The sequence below is a fragment of the Ctenocephalides felis genome, unplaced genomic scaffold (assembly GCF_003426905.1).
Source record: "Ctenocephalides felis isolate EL2017-DRISC unplaced genomic scaffold, ASM342690v1 CF-g0.4_SCAFFOLD_01170, whole genome shotgun sequence".
NCBI lineage: Eukaryota > Metazoa > Arthropoda > Insecta > Siphonaptera > Pulicidae > Ctenocephalides > Ctenocephalides felis.
In genome coordinates this window covers 69,869,739-69,894,455 of record NW_020537324.1, presented here as the reverse complement: position 1 = coordinate 69,894,455, position 24,717 = coordinate 69,869,739, and the positions used below count along the sequence as shown (strand labels likewise).

At 28.1% G+C, this 24,717-nt stretch overlaps 1 protein-coding gene across 1 annotated transcript in view; it reads left to right on the top strand.

The window, feature by feature from the left end:
* Window positions 1-24,717, top strand: part of LOC113366539 (lachesin-like) — a 101,138-nt gene that overhangs the window by 62,850 nt on the left and 13,571 nt on the right. Inside the window, exons 2-3 of the mRNA XM_026608161.1 lie at window positions 6,409-6,512; window positions 23,625-23,810. Of these exons, the coding sequence (XP_026463946.1) occupies window positions 6,409-6,512; window positions 23,625-23,810 (290 nt within the window). The remainder of the gene's footprint in view (window positions 1-6,408; window positions 6,513-23,624; window positions 23,811-24,717) is intronic.

Below are 24,717 nucleotides of genomic sequence, written 5' to 3'. Positions count from 1 at the left end.
AATAGATTTGCCAGCTGAAAAATACTAAATTTATAATATATATTAACTTTTACGTCGCACTTGAAATCATAAAACGAGCAGCAAAACTGCTGTTTGAAAAGTTATGAAATAAAAGTAGAAACTATTCGACGCGTTTGTTTTATACAAACGAAAGTTCGAAGAATCAACGATGCGAAAACGACAAAATCTTATTCAAATAATATTCGTGTTTATTTTTTGACGGACAGTAAAATCGAAAAGAAAACCATCGTAATACTATGTAGAAGAAAGAAAGTTATTGATTGAATTTTGTAGGAAAAATGTATAGTAAAATCACACATATGAATATCTTTAAAAATATCTTTAAAAATATGGTGTACTTTTTAGTGCACTTTCAACTTTTATATTTTTTATTCCTACATCAGCAATATTCGAATAATTTACTACATAATATATATTAGGGTGGTCCTTAATATGGACATTTTCGAATTTTGTTGCTTCCAGGGGCTTAAATGCTTCCAAATTGATAAAAAAAATTCTCTAAAAGATTTAGCTCTTAATATTAACTTTTAGATACTATGCAATTCAATCAAAACTTAATATGGAAATAACACGAAAAAAATTTCGAAAATTTTAAAAATCTTTTTTAGGAATCACTTAGCGACATATGAATTAAAAGTGACAACTCGTGTCATCTTTTATTGAAACTTCGACCCTCTACAGAACAGTATTTTTTATAATTTGTTTTGTAGGGCGTCGAATTTTGAATAAAACTCATTCATTTGTTCGCTGAGTTATATCTAAAAAATTTTTTTTTTTAATTTTTGAAAAATTTTTCATGCTATTTCCATACAAAACCTAGAATAAAGAAAATATTAAGAGCTAAAACTTATAGAAGATACTTATAGAAGATATATCTCTTGGAGCAATGAAATTAGAAAATGTCCATATTAGGGACCACCCTAATGCCTATTCATTTACATATATATATATATATATATATATATATATATATTGCATAAAATATATTTTATTTACAATATCACAACCTCAGCGAGTAGGTATAATTTTATTTCAAACATGATTTTAATTAGAAAGTTTTGCTGAAGATGCGAAAACACGGCACGTGAATTAAGAAACTATCTCATACTATAATCTAGCTGAGAATGTTAAGCAAAATGATAATGTACATATACACATATAGTACGAAAATATGAATAATCGAGAAAGTTTATAAGATGTTTCAAAAATAATAATATGCAAACTAAAAAGAGACTAGTGGAGCATATGGCGTATTGCTGAAAATTTTCCTACCAAAAATTAATGTATTTAAAAATACTTTTTTATTTTTTAAACTGAAAAATTTAGATTTTTGAGAATTGAGAAATTTTTGAAACCATTGCCCAAAAATTTAATCAGTTCTTCTTTTCGTCGATATAAATGAAATGTTTTCTGAATTATTCAATTATCTCATAAACTGCGGTACCACTTTTGACTTCTTTTGCCCCGTGTCTTCGAAATGGCTAGGCCTAACCTTGGCAGAAACTAATCAGCATGTCTCTTTAACAATGCGAATCGAAAGTTTAAGTTTTTCTTAAATTGAAATCTCAGAATATAATCAACATCCCTTAGGAAGTAAGTAATAGATAATTGCAAAAAATCGAATATAATTTTTCTGCATACATTTACGTTTTAAATGTCCTGAACATTTTGGCATACCTTAGAGAAAATGGATGTGTTTGTGTGTGTGTTCGGATACAAATTTTCGTCGACGATTTCGTAAACACGAAATTTTGAAGTTTTATCCCTATGCAGCTAACGCAGCGCGATTGCGTTAAAAAAAGTTAAAAAATGTCGAATAATAATGGAAAGTTTTTAATTTAAAAAAAAAACATTTTTTTTTTAAATTTCAAGATTCTCATATATTTCATTTCACAAATTGATCAAACAAATTTTAATCTTTTTTATTCCATTCACAACTAGTTTAAATAGGAAATGGCCAATGTTTTATACAAATTCTGCCACTTTATCATGATAACTAGTTTTGTGACTCACAGTTAAAGATTCTTCTAATATTTATAGTATTATTTATTAGCAAAGTCTAGTAATCTGGCGTTATATCAATAAAAAAACATGAATCTCTTTCAAAAATTCATTTTAAATCCGTACGTTTCGGTTATAATCCTAGCCTTCATTCAGTGAAAACTAAAAATAAAATTATTAACTAAAACAATTGAATTGGAGTAAAAAAAAAAATAAAATAGTAAAAGTACTTACAATTAGTTAGTCTTAGTGTTAAATTGGAAAATTTTAAGTATTATTTATATCTTAAATATCATAAGGTTCTTATAATATTTAGTGATTAGAGTAATTTAAGGGGGTATTCTAGTATAGAGCAATGAATTTTAGGTCATTTTTAAAGTGTTGTAAAAGAAAGCAAAGAATGTTTTTACTATCCATTTTATTACCACTTGTTTATAAATAATATTAAAATACAAAGCAAAAATTAAAGAAAAAACAGTTGAAAATTGTAAACACTTTTGCTATTTCAATTACCCGAGATCGAGAATGAATATGTTTCGGCGCAAAAATCCAAATCAATGAGTTTAGAGACTCATTATTGTTCTGAGTTTCTGAACCTATACATCGAATTAATAATTCATCTGACGATAAACTGTCATAAATTGGTCTAATGACTTCCTAATACCTTTTGTCCGATTAGACCCTGCCAAACCAGTTTGGAGACCGAGTCAGTAAAATGCATATATCTTCGAACAAAATTCAAATTTTCAAAAATCTTCTCGTACCCATATTATTAGAAAGTTAAACTTTGAAAATATGAAATAAAAAAATCGATTTTTTTGCAATTCTATACTAGAATACCACCTTAACATGCAACCAATTTGTTGCACAGAAAAACTTATGGAATGTTGAAGAAAAACCGCGAAGTAGGAGTACCGTGTTATATAAGGGATGTCGCAATACTAGCTCCGGGTGGTATGAAAACCGAGTTTACAGAGTACCGCGTTATTACTGCATAATAATTTAAGTTTAAACACAGTTTTAGGTTTTCTTCGTTTAGAACTTCCCTTGCCCTAGCCATTCAATTCGAATGCCTACACCCATATCAGTAAATATATGTAGCATTGAATGCATACTCGTATATTCAAAGTAAACAACGGAGAGAGCAGGAGCGAGTCGGTAATCCTTCATAAATATACATATATAAACGATTTACAATCTATGTTTGTTTACATTCAGCCCTCTCGTATCATTTACAAGGGCCATCGCAAACAATGTTCTCGCTTAGTCTAGTAAAACGGTCCCTTTCCTTCAGATACGAATCACTTTGTTATGAATATCAACGAGGCAATCTACTTGATGATATTGAAATAAAGAAAAACGGAAAAGAACTTTTCAGAAATTTCACATTTCCAGGAAAATGTTATGGGACGATAAAATCGTATATGCGGATGTAAGTTTAATCTTCGCGCTCTTGAAGTTTTTAATAACAAATTTGCTTACCACAACACAATAAATTATTCGTGTCATAGATATTTACCGACTTTTATGATATTTTTTCTATTTGCATTTATCAAGACTAGAAATCGGCTAATGTCTATTTTCTAACTCGTTTTGTGGTAACCCAAAAATTTCATTTCATTTTATGGGCCATTTTTTTATTTTATCTTTATATAATGTTACAAAAACACACACAGCTCTATATTTGCACCTTCTTACCTCAAACCATTATTCCGTAATAGTAATTTTCGTAATCGAGTAATTATTAATCCCAGTTTCAGTCAACTATTGTTTTTCACTAAATTTCGATAAAAATTTGCATAAGCTCATGGAATTGCTTAAACTTATGTTTAATTGAGGGTTTTTGCACACCTAATTTTTTTATTTTCAAGACATATTTTTTTTATTTTATTTTTTTATAGTAAATAATTCAAAAACATATACAACCCTAAATTTACACGCTCTTACGTCACCCCTATTTTGTATTAGTAGTTTTAGTACGCAAATAATGTTTTATTATGACTTTTGTCAGGAAAGTTTTAAACTCAAATTAATTACAGTTTTTTGAATTTGTAGAAGAGCTTGTAAAATTGTACTCAAAAAAATATTTTTATCAGAGATTAAGTCCTAACCCCTTTTTATTTTTGAGATCACTCTTTTTTAATTTTAATTGTTTATTATGAGAAATTGAAAAATAAATGCTACTCTATATTTTTATATGTCTAAAATCAATATTTTATAATAGCCGTTTTAGCAAACAAATCATTTTACCCCGTTTTCAGCAAGTAAATGTTTTTCACTGCTTTTTAAATAAATTTTTTTTGAACTTATGGAAAAGCTTCAATTTTATTGTAAGAAGCAATTACCTGTATCAAGCGTTGTCCACCCCTAATATTCATTTTTAATTTTGAGACGAATTTTTAATTTTTATTTTAGTTTGAAACTTGGGTCATATTGTTATACTTTACCAAGATTGTGACAAATTTTAAATCGGTTCATCACCACTTTTTCATATATGCGGGATTACTTAACAATTGAACTTGTCCTGTATTGGCGATTACGGACCAAGGAACTCTGACCTGAAACTAGCCTAGTTTTAGGTTGAGAGCACGTTTGGCCTACCAAATATTCAAACAAATTTAATGAAACTTGTCACACATTGTTACTATACTTTACTAAGATTATGATAAAAATTTTAAATTGGTTAATACGGTAGTTTTCGAGATATTCGAAAATCCACTCTGACTTGAAACTACCCTAGTTTTAGGTTGAGAGTACGTTTAGCCTAGGTGCACCATGGCATCTTCTCAAAAGCGGATCATGTGAATTTAATGAAACTTGGCCCACATTGTTATTATATTTTATCAAGATTGTAACAAAAATTTTAAATTGGTTCATACGGTAGTTTTCGAGATATGTGAGGTTGCACTCTGACCTGAAACTAACCTAGTTCCAGGTTAAGAGCACGTTAAGCGTAGGTGCACTATGCTATCTTCCCAAAAGCTCATCATGCGTATCAGAAATCTTTTTTTTTTAAAGATTAACATTTTTGAAAAAATTTTACTTAGAAAAAAATAGATTTTTGTGAAACCATAAATTTTTGATAAAAATTTATTTTTTTAGCTTTGAAAAAAAAAGTTTTCTTTATTGAAATATTCTAGAAATTCTGAACATTTTTTAAAAGAAATCGTACTGCATTAACTGCATAGAGACGAAACATCGAAGCGTGTAAGCATTTTGAAAATTGGTCAAAGTTGACAAAAATTAGTATCTTTTTTTTGGCGTTTGTCAAAATTAGACTTTTGATTGACATTTTCTCAAAAACGCCTGAGCCGATTTCATAAATTTAAAAGCCATTTTATGTATCTCAATGAGGACTATCATTCGTCAGTTTTGTGCGACAATCTTCCAAGCCGTTTCTTTGTAATTTAGAAAAAAGTGTTAAACTTTTCTTTCACATTTAAGCTCATTCTACCAAATCGATTTTAAAACATCAAAACTGTTCGAAAGACATTAGTTGGGAATGATACGGATTAATTTTAGATAAAAATCTACCGAGCCGTTTTCTTGTAATTAACTGTTGAAAAAAAAATTAAGCTGATTTTTATGGAACTTTTTTTGGAGATATATACCAAGGTCTTTTAGAACTTACTGAAATATCACGGCTTTACGACAAGTAGTTTAATTTTAAAAATTCATCAAGGTTTGAGAAAATGAGTAGTTTTTTTGACGTTTGTTAAAATTAAAATTAGACGATTTACTGGGTATAAAGATAGAGTACTTAGTCAATGAACATACTGAACCATTAAAGTCCTACGGAAACTGGTTCAATTATAAAAAATATTGATTTTTGAAAATCTGCTTTTAGAAAATACTCCGAGTTAACGTGTTCGTTTGTTCGTTTGCAATTATGTGTAATAAATCCACTCGGAATACTTTCAATCACTCATAAATTAATTTATTTTTATTAATTAAATCGATTATTTACACATATCGGGAAGTGGGTGTAACTTGCCTCAAGGCTAAATACCAATACCAACTAGTTACTACTGTAATTGGAGCGAATTGCAGTACGAATTGCAGTGCGAATTGGAGCTCCAATGTACAAAAAATGCAACAATGCACAAGCACAAAGATGTTCGCTTCATACAGGGCAATAAAGCGAACTTACCCTAAGTTTTAGGTATATTTTTTTACGTTACAAGCATTGAAAGACCTAAGTGCCCGCTCGGCAAGCGAAAACAGTCACTAAAATAATGTTATCAAATTTCACAAATAAGTTAAATAAACTATTGAATTAAATAGTGTGTTTCAATATAAAAGTAAAATTACCTTTATGGGAATAAGCACCAATAATTGAATTTATTACTAATTATTTTCATGAATGTTTTTCTTTCTTTTTCCCAGATGCTTTCGAGCCGGACTTCCAGTATCCCTTAGAGAACGTGACGATAGCCCAGGGCCGAGACGCGACTTTCACCTGCGTCGTGAACAATTTGGGCGGATACAGGGTGAGTCCGGATTCAGCCGTCGCCAGGGTGTGTATCTTTCTTACATTTGTCTATTTGCAAAAGCACCTATAATTCAACATTCAACACCACTCACTGTGTGTGTCTCTCTCTACTGTGGATGAAATACCAGCACCAAATTACCACCAGCACCAATTATTTAAAAGATTTATGGTTTTCTTTTTTTGGTTTTGTTTTACGAATTTTTAGTTGGCGGTATGAGTGCAGTCATAATACAATTTTGACTAAACAGTAAGAATATTACTCAATAGCAATGTACAAATATAAAGTCCAATTGTTTCAGACTTTCAAACAATAAAATCAAATTTCAAGGAATCAAAATTATTATATAATTAATAAATATTCAGTATTATAAATACCATTTCCGCATTACTTGAACAAACCAATTAAATTGACACACACACACATATATATATATATATATATATATATATATATATGTTTAATTTGAGTTTAATATTCGGGCGTAACATCAATAAAAATAGTATGAGTTTTTTTAAAAAAAATATTTATTTAAAATCCATACGTTTCGGCTAGCATCTTAGCCATCATTCAGTGGTAATCAAGTTAACTATAAAAATTGAAACTAAATAAATTATATGAAAGGAAATTTCATGGAAAAACAATAATAATAATAATAGTAATAAAACACTTACAATTTTGTATCCTAATATAGCATATGAAACCATTATTAATCCATGGTATGAGTATGTGCACATTGATAAGATATATATTTTTTAACACAAACATCACAAATAGTAAAACACACTAATAATCATGATAACTTAACAAGTTGTCGAAACTATGTATTTACTCTTCGGAGTTTAGGATAGAAATGTCACATTTTTCTCAAAGCAGTTTTTAGCATGTGTTGATATTTTTTGGAAAATTTAGAAGGCGATGGGATTTTGTTATTTTTTAAGGAATTTTGACACGCTATTAAGAAACCACGTGTTCGTTTCGTTCAGGGCCGTATTGTCAAAGCGTTTGTTTATGACTTTGTCGTTATGTAATTGTAAAGCGAATCTTCTTTTAATTGTATTCTCTTCAAAATGTAAAATTTTAGGGTTAAAAAACTCGATATTATGATTTAAATTTTTAATATGCTCAGTTAACATTGTTTTAAATTGCTTGGGATTTTTTGAATTATTTTTGTGTTGATTAAGGCGTTTACTCAGGTTTTGGCTAGTTTCTCCAATATAAAAGAGTTCGCAATTAGAGCAATTAATTTGATATACCAAATTCCTGAGGCGGTGAGATTCTGTTGGTATGTAATTGTGATGCAACCCTTAGTTCAATTTTTACACAAATGAAATCTAAGTTCAATTTTGACCGCCTCAGGAATTTGGTATATCAAATTAATTGCTCTAATTGCGAACTCTTTTATATTAAAAATGATGGTTTTCATATTATTAAAATTAGTACAACAAAAACCAAAAGTTTGTTGTTTCAAATCTTAGTAAAACAAATTCTATATGACAACAATGTAAAGTTTTAATAAAAATGTCCCATATTAATTTTACAATGATATGAAAGTGCAATCAAAATCAATTAGTATATTGATTTCACTTTGTTTTGTATCGGAAAGCAAATAACAAATTTAATAAACCCTCGTGTATTATTAAAAAAAATATTATAATCATACCAAATTACTACGGAATTGACTGCCTCATATCGTTTGTGTTTATTATTTTGTTAATTATTATTTTATTAATAATAATATGCGGAACGAATTTGCACCGCACGGCACGGGTTTAAGTTTGGTTTTCAAAATAAAGCTTTTATGTAAAATTATTATTCTAGAATTTTTTTGCATGTTAGTTTGACTGATAGAGTATAGAGAATTTTATTGAAAACACGATTGTACATAATCACTACAGAAAATGTATATAAAACTACAAATAAACTCTACGAAACTATTCACGTTACTAGATAATGTATAATGTCGGTCATACTTTTGAGCAAATAAAAATTATCAAATCTATATTCAAATTAAAAAAATATATAAACCATCATATATGTAAATATTAGCAAAATAAAAATCATATGTAGTACGAAATTCAAACTAAAGTTAAGACAATTTCATTCATAATTAATTTTCTTCTGAAGCCAAGAAGTATTAAACTACTGTGCTTTTTAGCAATAATTAAAAATTTTTATTTTCTGATTTAAGCAACTATTGCGAATAAATTTGCATGCGTTCATTAATATAATAAATTTCTTCTGATCATCATATAAAATTCTAATAGAACGTAAATAAAAATATATGTTCAACAAAAAATAATAATCTACTCCGTAAGGTACCTAGTTCAATTAAATTATAAAATATTTAGTTTTATAAATATATTTTACACTTAAAATACTTTGAACATGAACAGAAAACTAGCATTACAATATTAGTCTGGAGTAACAAAATGTTTATTTTTGACCAATTTTTAAAAAAATCTCTTTTTAATAATTTTCAAAAATTCAGAAATTTATTATTTTTTTTAGTTTAATTAATTTAATTAGCATGCATTAGAACAAAAATATTTATTTGGCTCTTAAATTTAATTGGAATTGTTTTTATTCAATTTATTGCAAATATGCATTCTGAGGCATCCTAAAAACATTTTTGTGCATTCTGAGCTATCCCAAAATTTTTCTAGTAAGTTTAGAGATCTATCAATAAAATTCACAATTGGTTCTTTACAAAAATAATTAATGTTCTTAAAATGTTTTTGTCTAAACAAACATTTCGTTACACTCGCTACGTAATTAGCTAACTAATTTTGCATAAAAGCTTTATACCCTAATTAATTTTTCTTATAAATTTTCACCAATTTTTTTTCTTTTAATTTTTTATTATATTTTTTTAAAAGAGCACTGATGCACCAGTATTTATTATATTATAACTCGGTAAAAATGATATTTTGGATTTTACCTAGCACTTGTTTATTCCACATTTATGTTTTGTGACGTCACAGCACAAATATTTTGATTTATTGATTCTATAGAATTATTAATTACTGCACTGATGTAGAAAGCACTCCCTAGTAGACAGCCCTCTACACAAAATGTAAATATTCTTGTATATATGTAATTATATAATTAAATAATGAATTATCTGCAATAAAAGTGACTAAAAAATGACAGTCATACGTGGCTGTAAGTAATTTTTGGGAAAAATCGCTTTCAGAGCAAAGTAGTTGGTCACTTTTTTGCGAATAATTTTATATTGATTTTAATTAGATCAAAATGCTTTTTAATAAAAGATCTAGGTTTTTCGAAAAGTTTCTCTATGTTCACAAATATTTACCTAACCAAATATTATGCTTTAAGAAATGACTATTTCTTTCATGGAATAACCAATATTATATGAAAATCATTTTGATCTAAAAAATTTTGTCAATAAATAACAAATACTCCTAGTAACTGATTTATCAAAATTTTCTTATATATTCTAAATTTTATACCTGATATTTATGAATTATTTCAATTTTAAGTAATTCTAGGAGTATATGTTAAGATTATTTAATTTATGATAAACTATGTTTTACACTCAAAAGTAACTGTCTAAAATTTGCTTTCCAGTTATTTTTGAATTCAATGAGCCACAAATATAAAAATCGTAGCAAATTTTTTTTTATACTTTTCAAAATTTTTTTTTTTAATTTAATTATATGAATGTAAAATCATCTTCATCTAGTCACTATAATAACTTTTCCATATTTATAGGCAAAATGTAGCTAAATAACCATAAAAAACCCAGAAAACTACAAATCATTCAATTTAAAAAAAAATTATATAAAATCTATAGCATTTTAACCGTAAAGCATAATTTATTCCGGTATAGCCTTCAAAATAATACTTTAAGGTTGTTATAAAATTCGCATTATATAAATAAATTTTTAATAATTGTATTATATTATTATGGTATTTCAGTATGATCTATAGGACCATGAGCTCCTCCTTCACAAAAAGTTTCATAAAAATCGTCGAAAAAAAATTAGATCTTTATCAAAAATTAATCAATGTGATTGATTCTGCCAAATAACTTGTATTTTTTTTTATTCTAAAATTTGAGTTAAAACGTAGACAAAACTACATTTATTCTGCTATTTACAAAGAAACGGCTCGGCTGATCGTCGCACAAAACTGACGAACGTTAGTCCTTATACAGCTACATCGAATGGCTTTTAAATTTATAAAAACAGTCTAGCCGTTTTTGGAAAAACTTTCACGAAAGGTCAATCAGCTCACATGCTCACATACACACATATTTTTTCCAAGTTAGTTCTCATTCGAGAAAATATAAATTAATTAATATAAAATCGGATATTTTGGCGAAATCATAAAGTTCTTCGGAAGAATAAACAAATCCAAAATAGTTTCAAAGTGAAAAAGTAAGACAATTAAACGTTTAAAATATACTTACCTTCCTCAGTATTATCCCTTATCCTCTGAATTAATGTATACAAAAATCTCATCTTACAATGTGGAGTCAACAAGTTTTTCCGGTAAGAAAAATATGAAAAGTTGAATAAAAAGTCTCGAAAGTTTCATCCGTAAATCATCCATTTCCCCTCTATAAGTAACATATAACCCATAGTATCCTCTTTTCTGTGCAGTCGCTTAGAAAATATATAAAGTTGCTTCAATAAATTATCGTATTACCTACTCTCTCCGAACTTTGAAATATTGCTAACCGGTACGAAGAAAATTCACCTGTTGTTCGCTAAAGGAAAATTATATAAGTGGAACAAAAAATCGGAAAAAGTAGAGAAATATTAGAGGAAAAGATTAATTAATTTGAGATGTCGAATAAAAATAAAAAAGTTTACATAGTAATATAAATGGGGAATATTATTATGTGTATTCAAAATAATTTATATAAAGAAAGCTTTTTCATAAAGTATTACGTTCATCATCTGCATAGAATTTTTATCGTCCTTTGCAAAGAAAAAAAATAAACTAGTGGGGCGCATGGCATAGTGCCTTAAGGAAAATTGCTGGAACTTGCCGTACCAATTTTTTTTTTTAAAGATTAACATTTTTGAAAAAAAATCTGAAAAATTAGATTTTTGAGAAACTATAAATTTTTGATAAAAATTTACTTTTTTTTGAAAAAAAGACTTTTTGAAGAAAAGTTTAATTTTTTCTGAGGTATGCCAAAATATTCAGAAACCTCTGAAACGTAAAGATATATAAAAAATTTCATTTTCGATTTTTTTGCGATTACTATAACTTACCTTACCCTACGGGAAGTCAATAAAATATACAATATCAAAAATTTAAAGCATTGAATTTGTGACATCCAATATAATTAAATGAAATATTTTTAATATAACAGTCACAAAATACCGTTTATTTTTATTTTGTTGTATTAAATAATTATTTTTAACTAACCGTAGGGTAATTTTTTTATCTATCTTGACGTTTCATAGGTTTCTGAATATTTTGTCATACATCAGAAAAAATGGATGTTTGTGTGTGTGTATGTATGTGCGAATACAAATTTTTGTCGACGATTTCAAGAGCACGGATCAACTGATTTGAATGATTCAAAAACATTTGACGTATCAATGGTAAGACGTGCTGATTAGTTTTTGGTAGAGGCAGCTCCAGCCGTTTCGAAGATACGGGGCAAAAAGTGCCAAAAATGGTAATTCAGTTTTTAAGAGAGCGGAGCGTCCGATTTGAATACTTCTAAAAATATTTAACTCGCATTGAAGGAATGAATAATTGATTAAATTCTTGGTAAGGCAGGTCTAGCAGTTCCGGAGATCCTATAAAAAAAGTAATAAAATGCAATTTCGCGGTTAAAAATGATCATAGATTTTAATAATAAGTACAATATTCGTTTTTTATGGAATCCGTAGCAAAATTTAAAATGTTTAAAGTTAACTTATAGAGTAGTTCACAAAAAAGAAATTTTCCAAGTAATTCCAAATTTGCAAAACTAAATTTAAAAATATGTCAAAATTTTTGAAATAATCGATTTTTTACAAAAAAATCTAAATTGTTAAAATTTTAATTTCTTGAATTTTTTCAAAAATTTTCGAAGATTTTAAATATTCTAAATTACGATACAACTCGGGACAAGTTGTTCCAGCAATTTGCCTTAAGGCACAATTTGTCCACGAATCAATAGTTCATTTATTATAGATCTTCTTGCTAGAAGTTGCAATCAATAGGTTTATAGTTATAGGGTTAATTTTAGATTTATATATTTGATATAAATAATATCCTTTGAACTATTTACAAAATTCTAAACAACTTTTCAATGAATTGGTCGAGAAATTAAGAATGAAATATATAAATTCGATTAATTTACATTTTACTAAATATTACCGAATATATATTTACTTTAATATAAATCAAACCTTACTCTGAGTTGAAATTCCCTGAGAAACACGTCAATTACCTCGCATATAATTCACAAACCATCGTCTTTTGATCTCCGTGCAACAACATTCTAATTTGAAATTTCTCTGGAAATAATTTAAAATCCGTTCAGAAGCAGATAAAATATGCAATATTTATTCAAAATACGAAAACATTTTTTTTACTCTGATTTACTTATACATATTTTCTATACAAGTCCTTATTTTCTGCGGCTGCGAACGTAAACAAGAACCGCATTACTGTAATATTCTGCGAAAACCCGTCTCCTTGTAGAAAGTAGAAAGTAGAAAGTAGAAAGGATACATACAATATATAAATGTAGAAGGAAAGGAATCCTTTTGCTTTTGTATGTACGACTGTAACGACGACGACCATTAGAAAAAGATCTCTTTTTGATGCACTGTATTCTTTCAGTTTATAATGGGAGACGCACAGATCACAGGAAAACCGCGGAAATATTATTCATTTGAAAAATAAACATTATAATAAATGGAAGAAAATGTTTGTATCTGATGCAGATTATGGGGATGAAGGTCGGTCATGCGGCAGAGGGTAAAAGTCTCAATGTGGTTAGAAAGTGGAACGGGTTCATTTGTTTATTAAACTAGCTGTAAGTGGAATTCTGTCTTGAGGCAATTATGGCATCGTGCCTTAAGGCAAATTGCTGGAACTTCCCGCACCGTAACGAAATGTTCGAGGAATACTGAATGTTTTCAAATAGATTATTATAAATATTGTAACATTGTGTAATATTTATAAGAATTATATAAACCGAATTGCAGAGTTGAAATTATTTGTAAAGTATATTAGAACTATAGTCAGAATTAAAAATAAAATCTGAAATATTTTCGATATACAAAATACCAAAAAAAAAAAAAAAAAAAAAAAAAAAAAAAAAAAAAAAAAAATGAACAAAATTTTTTTTCAAAATCAATTATTTTGTTAAGACAAGCAGAAAGTTCTTTGAATCATTTAAATCGGACGCTTAGTTCTCTCAAAAACTGCCATTTTTTACATATTTAGCTCCGTATCTTCGAAATGGCTGGGCCTGTCTTTGCCAAAAAGTAATAAACACTTCTCCCAATCATTACTAATTGAATGTTTTTTAGATCATTCAAATCGGATACTCCGTTCGCTCAAAAATTCGATTTATATTTTCTGCACTCTTTGCTCCGTATCTCCGAAACGGCTGGACCTGCCTTTGACAAAAACTAATCAGCTCTTTTCCCAATCAATAGGAATCGAATGTTTTTTGAACCATTTAAATCGGTTGATCCGTGCGCCCTAAAACGTGACTGGAAATTTGTATCCACACATACATACACACACACACACACACACACACACACATCCATTTTTTCTGAGGTATGCCAAAACGTTTAGAAACCTTCAAAACGTCGAGAAATGTAAAAATTTTCAATTCCGATTTTCGGCCCATTACAATAACTTACCCTACGGGAAGTTAATTATTTCTGTATTTTGTTATTTAGTATGTACTTATTCCTGTATTTGTGTAAATACTTCTAGTTGAACTCACTTTATTTTTCGCATTCAATATTTTTTAACTTACGGTACAGATAGTTATAGTAATAGCAAAAAAAATCGGAATCATATGCATATCTGTACTTTTACTTTTGAACATATTGGAATACCTTATTGTTAGAAAAAGTTTATGTATGTGTGTTTTTGCGTGTGTATGTGCGGATACATTTTTTACTGACGATTTAGGGAACACCGATCTGGATAATTTAAATGCGATTTGTTTTATTGGAGAAATGTGCTTATTAACTTCCCGTAGGGTAAGTTATAGTAATCGCAAAAAAATCGAAAATGAAAATTTTTATATATCTTTACGTTTCAGAGATTTCTGAATATTTTGGCATACCTTAGAAAAAATGGATGTGTGTGTGTGTGTGTGTATGTGTGCGTAGTATGTATGTGTGTGCGAATACAAATTTTCGTCGACGATTTCGGGAACACGGATGAAGCAATTTGAATAATTCAAAAAACATTCGATCCGTATTGATAAGGAGACGTGCTGATTAATTTTTGGCGGAGGTAGGTCTAGCCGTTCCGAAGATATGGGGCAAAAAGTGCCAAAAACGGTACCTCAGTTTTTAATAGAACGGAGCGTCCGATTTTAATAATTCAAAAAACATTTTACTTGTATTGACAAGATGAAGATTTGATCAAATTTTTATAAGGGCAGGTTTAGCGGTTTCGGAGATATAACAAAAAAAGTAAAAAAAAATGCCATTTGACGGTCAAAAATGATCATTAGACATATCCACATCAAATTATCAGATATTTTATAGAGATTTTAGCAATAAGTATAAATTTTGTTTTTTTTCAAAAAAAAAAAAAAATTAAAAAATTAAATAATTTTTAAATAGTTATTATTTGCAAAGGCAGGTTTCGAAGATATGAGAGAAAAAGTGTTAAAATTGACACGTTTTTGGGAAAACCAAGCGTCCGATTTAATTAATATGAAACACATTTCTTTTGCATTAACTGAATAAAAAACCAATTAAATTAACACCTTTCGAGATTCAGAAAAAAAAACTTCAAAAACATGTTATTTAGATGTTAGGCTTACACAGATCAATTTATTATATTTTTATAATGATTTTAATATGTACAATATTTTCATGGGTTTGGTATCAAGATTTGGGTTTTAAAATTAACTTATATTATTCAACATATGTCTACATTACCGACTAGAATGGGTTTCAAATGTTTCAAGTAATTTAAAAACTTTTAAAAAAAATTTAAATTTGCAAAAAAGTAAAACAGAATAGAATTTTACAAAACCGTTCAATTATTCATAAATTTAACTAGTTGGGTGTATGGCATCGTACCTTAAGGCAAATTGCTGAAACTTCCCGTACCGTAACGAAATGATCGAGGATTTTAAATGTTTTAAAATAGATTATTATAAATATTTTAACACTGTCTAATATTTATAGGAATTATAAAAACTGAATTGGAAAGTTGAAATTATTTGTTTAAAGTACATTAGAACATAATTAAAATAAAAATCTGAATTATTTTTGATACACAAACAAAAAATCGAAAAAAATTCAATTATTTTGTTAAAACAAGCAGAAAGTTCTTTGAATCATTCAAATCGGATGCTTAGTTCTCTCAAAAACTGCCATTTTTTGCACATTTAGCTTCGTATCTTCGAAATGATTTGGCCTGCCTTTGCCAAAAACTAATAAACACATCTTCCAATCATTACTAATTGAATGTTTTTTAGATCATTCAAATCGGATGCTCCGTTCTCTCAAAAACTTGATTTCTATTTTCTGCACTCTTTGCTCTTTATCTCCGTAACTGCAAATCTATGACTCTAAATGTTAATTTCTTCGGTATTCTTAACAAATTAGCTATTACTATTGTCTATGATTATTTATTATATATTCTCAAACTTCTTTCTTCTTTGCATACCATTTGTAATTTTTTCTGTAATTGTTTGCAACAATTCAGCTGTTACTATTATGTATATTATCTTCTCGAAATTAAATATATGATTTTGGCAGTTATTACAATACATAAAGCTCGATTGGCTATTAACATCTCGAAGATTAAGTTATAGCGATCGCAGCAAAATTGAAAATGAAAAAGATATATTTGTTAGTATGTATGTGAGGATACAATTTTTCGTCAACAATTTCAATGATTAAAAAAACAATTGATTCCTATTGACACGAAGACGTGCTTTTTATGTTTTAGCAAAGCCAGGTCAAGCTGTTTCGAAGACGCGGGCTAAAAAGTGACTTAAGTCCGTTTTTAATGAAGAACGGTGCGTTCGATTTGAAAGAGTTAATAAACTTTTCACTTGTATTGATGCAATAAAGAATTGATGAATCTTTTAGCAGACAGGTCTAGCGGTTTGCTAACATAAAAATACGCCATTTGATTGTCAAATGACCACTAGTTTATAATTCATCTTTCATATACAAAAAAGTTTATTACAATTGCGTATGATTCTACCTCTCCTCGAATTCACCTATTATTTCTCGACGGTGCATGTAGGTATCGATATGCCTACATCTCGATAAGTAGGTAATCTTTCTTTCGAATTGTGTGTCCTTCTACCATCTAACATTCTAACCTTCTGCCTTCTACCTTCTGGCCACCGATAGAGAAACTGACGAATGCTCGCGGGAGTTGTGCGACATATTCCTCGCGGTAATTGGAAGCTTGTCACATGTCATAGGCGGTTAGGCCGAACTCCACACCAGTCAGTCCACAAGCCATCGATATATAAGATAACCCGGTCGGTCATCAACTAGGAGGCGTTGAATTGTTGGCCGACGTAGGATACCGTCCTACGTTGATTTTGAAATCTTTTCTGGAATAAAAATTAAAAGTGACATTTTGCCTTAAGGGGCACAACTAGTGTAACTGCCTAAAAAAAGGTGATTTTTGGGAATTTATATTAAAAAAGCTACTTTATCAATCATTGCAAAATTTAAGGAATGTATGTATACATGTTTTAAGAATACATAGTAAAATTTTTGAAGAAAAAAATTAATTATTTTATAAGTTATGGTCGATCTCCAACGGCGCGACAAAAAAAGGCCCTTCACTGCTGCAGTGATTCCGGCCTTCTACGTGGATGAAATTAAAAAAAAAATTCTTGTTAAACTAGATAATATTGTCTGTAAAATGAACTACGTTAAAAAAAAAATCAAAAATTGACAAAATGACAGCGTTTTTTAAAAAAAGTCGAATTTTACCCAAAATTTTGGTCGTTTTTGGACTGCCAAAATTTGATTTTTGATCCGATCAAAAAATCGATAATTCATTTTACGGAGAACTATTTATAGAGCATGTAAAAAAATTTGATAGTGATCGGATCATTTGTTTTTGAGTAAACGCTGCAGCAAATTCGGAAAATGCTGTTTCGAAAAAAACGCGTTTAAAGATTAAATGATCGTTATACTATATATACTATATATATATATATATATATATATATATATATATATATATATATATATATATATATACTCTTTAAATGGCTGTGACTCAAAAACTATTTAAGATGTCGATTTGAAATTTGGGTATGTTTTTTTTAAAGCTATAACCTATCGAAATATGGAAAAATTGAAAATTCGATTTTTTGAAAATTTTACACTAGTTGTGCCCCTTAAGGCAAGTTGTACAAACTTCCAGATAGGTGCAATGTAATTGGTTTAACCATCCAATATTGAGATTTAGATATTTAGATAAATGTTTCAGAAGTTTGTTTCGTCATCAACCATATTAGGAGACGTTGAATTGCCTGCTGGTAAAAAGAGAAGGATGGTAAATTTGAAATCAGTTTGGGAGTAGAATTTAACAGATAGTTAAATTAAGTAAAAATTTTTTGAGGAATTGTTGCAGGGAAAATACGAACAGAATAGTGTTTATATGGACAAATTGACACAGGGGGCTTAAAAGTTTGCTAGTTTTACACTGGCCACTGTGTAATGTTTGAAGTGAAAAGCCACAGTTACAATCCTGTTAGATGTTGAGCATCATTAACACAGTATTGTAGCAACAGTCAGTTTAAACGTGTTTCTGGCCTCCTATTGTTTATTTTATGGATGGTTTTTTCGTATTTTTTGGGATAGATATGTATATGTAATTATCTCTATTAAAATAAATGAAATTATAGCAGTACTAGTAATTCTGATCAATTTTATTTCAATTATCAGGTGTTTGATGAAATTTTGATTATTAATTAACTGTCCGAAAGAGAAGTTTGTTTTCGCCAAAAAATCCGATTTGCTGATTTTATGTTTTCTTGACGTGTCAAAACATTTGTATGGATGTGTATGTGTGTGTGAACAGATATTTGACATTTCGTCGACGTTTTCTCAAAAACGGCTGGACTGATTTCAAAAATTTAAGAGCCATTCGATTTGCCTCGTTAATGACTAGCATTTGTCACTTTTTCACGATGACTAGTCAAGCCGTTTCTGTTAATAGCAGAAGTGAAAAAAAAATTGTCCACGTTTCAGCTCGTAATCCTGATTTGATTTCACAAATTCAAAAACTCTTCAAAAAATATTACTTGGGAAAGATACTGATTAGTTTTTGGTAAAGATTCGCTGGCTCGTGTTCTTCTAATGAACTGTTATAATTTTTTTCCCACATTTTTGATGAAATTTTGTATAACGATAGATTTGGCAATGTAAATAAAATGCATATATTGTTTCACTTTCCAATTTTTACATCGCGTAATTTTTCTTATTACTATATAAAATTTTGCTTGTTATTCAAATAAATTGATAAACGTAGAAAATTAATTCTTAGAAAATAGTAATCACTCCCTTCCAAGTTTGTATTCATGTAATTAATTATTATCAAATAATGAACTGTTAATACATTAACAGTTATTTTTTTACTTTGGAAAATATAATAATATTAATGGTATATTGGAGAGTTGTCCGAATACTAAAATACATAAAACGAATTAAGAAATTCAAAATGTAGTTAGATATTGTATTTTACACAGTTTTCCTAATTATTTGAACAATTAACATACTTGAACATATAGAAATAAAATAAAAGAAATATTTAGATGTGAGCATTCAATTATACCAAAAGTAATGCTATTTTTTGGTTAATGAAAAAGTTTACAAAACATTCTTTAGCGGTCGAAAATGATCATTATGCATATGCACATCTAATTATGAAATATTTACAAATTTAATAATACAAATTACAAATAAATTTAAAAATTCAATCTTTTTCAAAAAATTAAATCATAGTACAGGAATTTGAAATGCACCACTAGTTTAAATAACTATAACAAATTCGAAGTTCGAACAAATTTTTGAACAATGATATTTAATTAATGATACGGAATTTTGTTTATAATGTAATATGATGACTTTAAAAAATATATATTCAAGATATTCAAGTATACTATTAATACTTAATATATAATTTTCAAAAAATATCGTGATAATTGGCATAAGTCTTCGAAGTTTAATAGAATTCGGTGTTTTTAAATTGCTCCTATTTGAATAGATTTTATTAAAGGCACAATGCAATCTGCATTTGACAGCTTCCCAAAACTTTTCGTAAACGCTATATATATTAGAAAAAATTAGAGCTGAATTATATATAGTAAATCCTCACTTATTCAGACTTAAGCCCCAAATATCATTTTTGATAAATATTTCGGCATGACCTATTCTAAGTAGCTAAATACTTAAATTTCTGTGCATAATACTAATTCTAACCCTTAGAAATGGATTAAATAAAATGTGACTCCTTAGAATTTTTTTCATGAGTTGAAAAAAATTAAGTATGCATACAAAATATATTTCTCAGTTATTGTAAAACTCAATTTCAGATTTGTTGCTGATAACAAGTACCAAAATTTTGTGTAACATGTAAATCATAAAAATTTTAGTTACAAAATATAACTTATATTTGGTTACAAATTTATTAAAATCTGTGCCACAATATCTATATTTTTACTTTATTGAAGTGTTTAAATCTTTGAGAGGTCAACGTCTTATTTACACTCTATATGAAATCGGTTAGAGAATGATGTATGGAGGTTTGCAAGTGAATTACTCGCTCGCTACCATGATATATAGCCCTTAAACCCAGCACAACACTACCCTTAGAGAAATATGTACATATTCGGTTACATACATATATCTTAGATAGTTGTTTACTATTGCCAACTGCCTGTGGTTAAGATAACTTAATAATATTACGGATATTAATAATGGAAATAGGACTCACCAAAAGCAATTTATGATGGATTAACACATTTATAAGGGCAAGCATAATAATAAGTTCATAAAAACTTTATAATTTGCCTTGAAGGCAGATCATCAATGAATGGTGTAATTGGATGTAATATAGAAATCCATCTTCAGTATATAGAGTCATATGTATATTACCAGCTCCCTTATTAGTATGTAAACTTTATACAAAAATAAATTCCGGAATAATATATTTTGCACGACCTCCGGAGAAAACGTTGGTAACGCGTTAGTATATAAATCATTGAACGTAAATGAACTGGCAGATTAATGATTCGCCAAACAATATTATGCCAAACACTTTTAAAACTGCTATTAATAATATCCGAGCTATTTTTATATTTAGACGGTTTTTTGCGGCTTTGGTTCTTAACACACGGTATATAATTATTTGCATATTATATATAGATATATATATATATATATATATATATATATATATATATATATACAGGGTGTCCCAAAATTAAACGTCACACCGTAACAGAATGATCGTATTGATAATAAAAGTCATGAAAAAAACAGAGAAAAGTATGTTACATAGTTTTAAAATTGTGAGCTTTTAAGTGCAACTTGAAGCTTTGGTGAAAATGTGACACATTCGTGAATGTGTGAATATTTTTCTATTGCAACAAGACAAAAATTGTAGGAATTGTTTGAAAATTTATTTTATATTTTTAATAGTAACAAAACATGGCGAACTAAATTTTTTAAAACGATGGAAAGCAAATTTTATACGATTATTTCAACATATGCACAATTTCATCTCAAACATAAACTAACGCTTCTAACATCACTTTTATAAGTTAACTTGGAACAATTTTTGAATAGACTTTTAAATAATTCTGAAAATAATAAAAAAATATTTTTGTTAAAAATTGTTCGAAGAGACTAATATTTAAATAGAATACATTAATGAAATTCATAATTCATCAGAAAATTATCACATTACTTTAAAATTTACCTAATAACGCAAAATGTAGTTGCTTTGTAAATAATTATAACTTTGAAAAGAAAATTATCATCACTTCAAGTTGACATAAAATATTCATTTCTAAACAATTATAACTTTCAACTCTAATAAAATTGTAGTACGTAATTAAATGTATTCAAAAAATGTACCAAGTTATCTCCTTAACTTCAGTATTATTCTTCTAAAAGTTTTTGAATACTGACTCAATTTCAAAGAGTATTAATATAATAACACAGCATTCCAATACACTATAAAATGATAACAAAAATCAGATCTATTTCAAAATGTATGCATGCTATATGTAATACTTTAATAAAATTAAACGTGACATTATTTTGTAAAGACAAAGAATTATATTATATTTTATATTTTAAATTTGAAAAAAAATCATATGGACAGCATGTACTATGAGAGAAAGAATTTCTATATTTATCAAACTTTGATTAAATTGAATTCTTGATTAATTTTCAACTCTGAATATACAATATCGAATATTTACTCAAAAGTTTCCAATTGGCTGAATAATAAATTATATGTTAATACAGGTTGAGCCATTTAAGGTGAAAGTATTTGCTTTGAAAAAAGATATGAGTATATAACAAAATAATTTATAATATAACAAGATATATATGACAAAATAAATTATAATAAAAACGATTGAAATATTAATGATTTTTTTCAGAACAAATACTTTCACTTTGAGGGGTATTCTAGTCTAGAGTCATAAATTTGATGTGATTTTTGAAGGCCCGATAAAAAAGCCGAACAATATTTTCAATCCATTTTTTATTCAAGTTATTAATTAATGTTTTAAGAATAAAGAAGAACTTGAAAATTAAAAATAGGCAAAAAATTGTAATTCTAGCAGAAATAGAGGTCACAAAGTGGTCAAGTGACCATACTCCTGATTTTGGCCCTTCTAATAATGGAAGAAAAATAAGAAAAAAAAATTACATGAACAACGGAAAAGTTAAATGTACTTTAATAATCTTTTTCCGACTTTTTTGAGAGTCTTGGTTATTGTTAAAATGTTCTAAAAAATCGAAATTAGGAGTTGAGCAAAATTCATATTGATGAGAAATCAATAGGAAAATTTTTGTATTAATTTTAAGTAAATTGTTTCAGTAGAAGTTCAGAAATCGTGGATACCATATCGAAAAACACGTTTAAATTTTTGTTGTGGAAAAAGAGAGAGGAGGGGACGATCATGCTCAAACAGCTTTATATATTTATACATACATATATATATATATATATATATATATATATATATATGCATAGTTTTATTGTCAATCAAAATAAAATACATTTTTTAAGACAATATGATGTTGGTGTTAATGCATATAAGAGATTATCTCCTATGAGATATCTCTCTTTTTTTATTTTTGACATTTTATTTAAGGTCGTATGGCCATTTTTTTTTCAATCTGCGTGTGGGATATTCCTCGCTTAACTCTTTTAAATAAATGTTTGGGTGACCTGGTAGTTTTTCGTGATATTTTTTGCTCCTTTCTTTTAACATCTCATTAATATTTCTTATTTTTAGGTTATGCAAAAATAATTTAAATTTTGAATATAATTTTTTTTAAATACTATTGTACGAAGTTCTTGAACAGTTATACTTCAAAAATATAAAATAAATCAATTTTATGAAACTTTTAGTCTAGAGTACTCCCTTACATGGCACTTCCACTTTATAAAGTCTAGTCTACATATTCATACTTAAATGATCATTTTATTACGCAACACACATGACATATTCACAATCAACATGCTTATCATAATCAATTCTCATAATCATTTTCACAATAAAAATTTGTTTCCCAAATTTTCTTTTAGTAACCGCGTTGCCGTTCCGGTACACGCGCGCATTTGTGTGCGTTTTTTCTCTTTTTCATGTACCTACCTGGTCATTTGGTTTCCTGGTTGTCCGTCTGGTTGTCCTTTATCCAGGTGGCCTGGATAAAAGCCGATACAAAAGCAATTCTGGCCATACATGAGCATGTGATCACAAATAATGCAAGATTGAGCGTCACGCATAACGATTATAATACTTGGACTCTGAATATTAGAGATGTCAGGAGAGAAGACAGAGGACAGTATATGTGTCAAGTCAATACGGATCCTATGAAAATGCAGGTGAGAATCATTTTTATTATTCATAATTAATTGTATCAATAAGCTGGTTAAAAAGGGTGTTAAGAAGGGTCCTCAATCTTAGAATAAACCGAAACAATGAGACAGTGTTGGGTTTTCAAAATTCGGTATTTTTTAAGTATTTGAAAAGAAAACAGGTTGTATGATTTTTCTTTGATTTGTTGCAGGGTAATAAATAAGAATAAATTGCAGAGTAGTAAATAATAATAAATAATAGTATAAACTTTTAGCAATCATTATGTAACAGTTTTTCAATAAACAACTATTTAGCACATATTATTCTACGCATATGCATTTAGTGCAATTATTTTTATATATTATATATTGACTTCTCGAAGGAGAAGTTTGTTTTTATCAAAAAATTCGAGTTGCTGATTTTATGTTTTCTCGATGTTTCAAGCCACTCTGAATCGAATGAGCCCAAATTTGGAAAAAATATGTTTGTGTGTGTGTGTATATGAACCTAACCTCTATTCGATGTATCAAAATGAGGACTATCGTTGTTCAATTTTGCCCCACGATCTGCCAAGCCGTTTCTTTGTAAATCGCAGAAAAGTGAGAAAATTTTCGTCAACGTTTTAGCCCGCAATTCTGAATCGATTTTAAAAATTCAAAAACTGTTCGAAAGATATTGGTTGGGAATCGACCTGATTAGTTTTTGGTAAAAATTCGTAGGCACAATTTCTTGTAAAATTAAACAAGTAAATTTTTTTTCGACGATTTTCATGATTTTTAGACAATAGTTTTTATGATTTTTCAGTCTTATATATAGATCATATTGAAATATTACGGACCTACGGGAAGTAGTTTAATTTTAAAAAATCATCAAAGTTTGAAAAAGTACCATAGTCAAAATTTATTTCAAAAGTTGCTTTTATGATGTGATGAG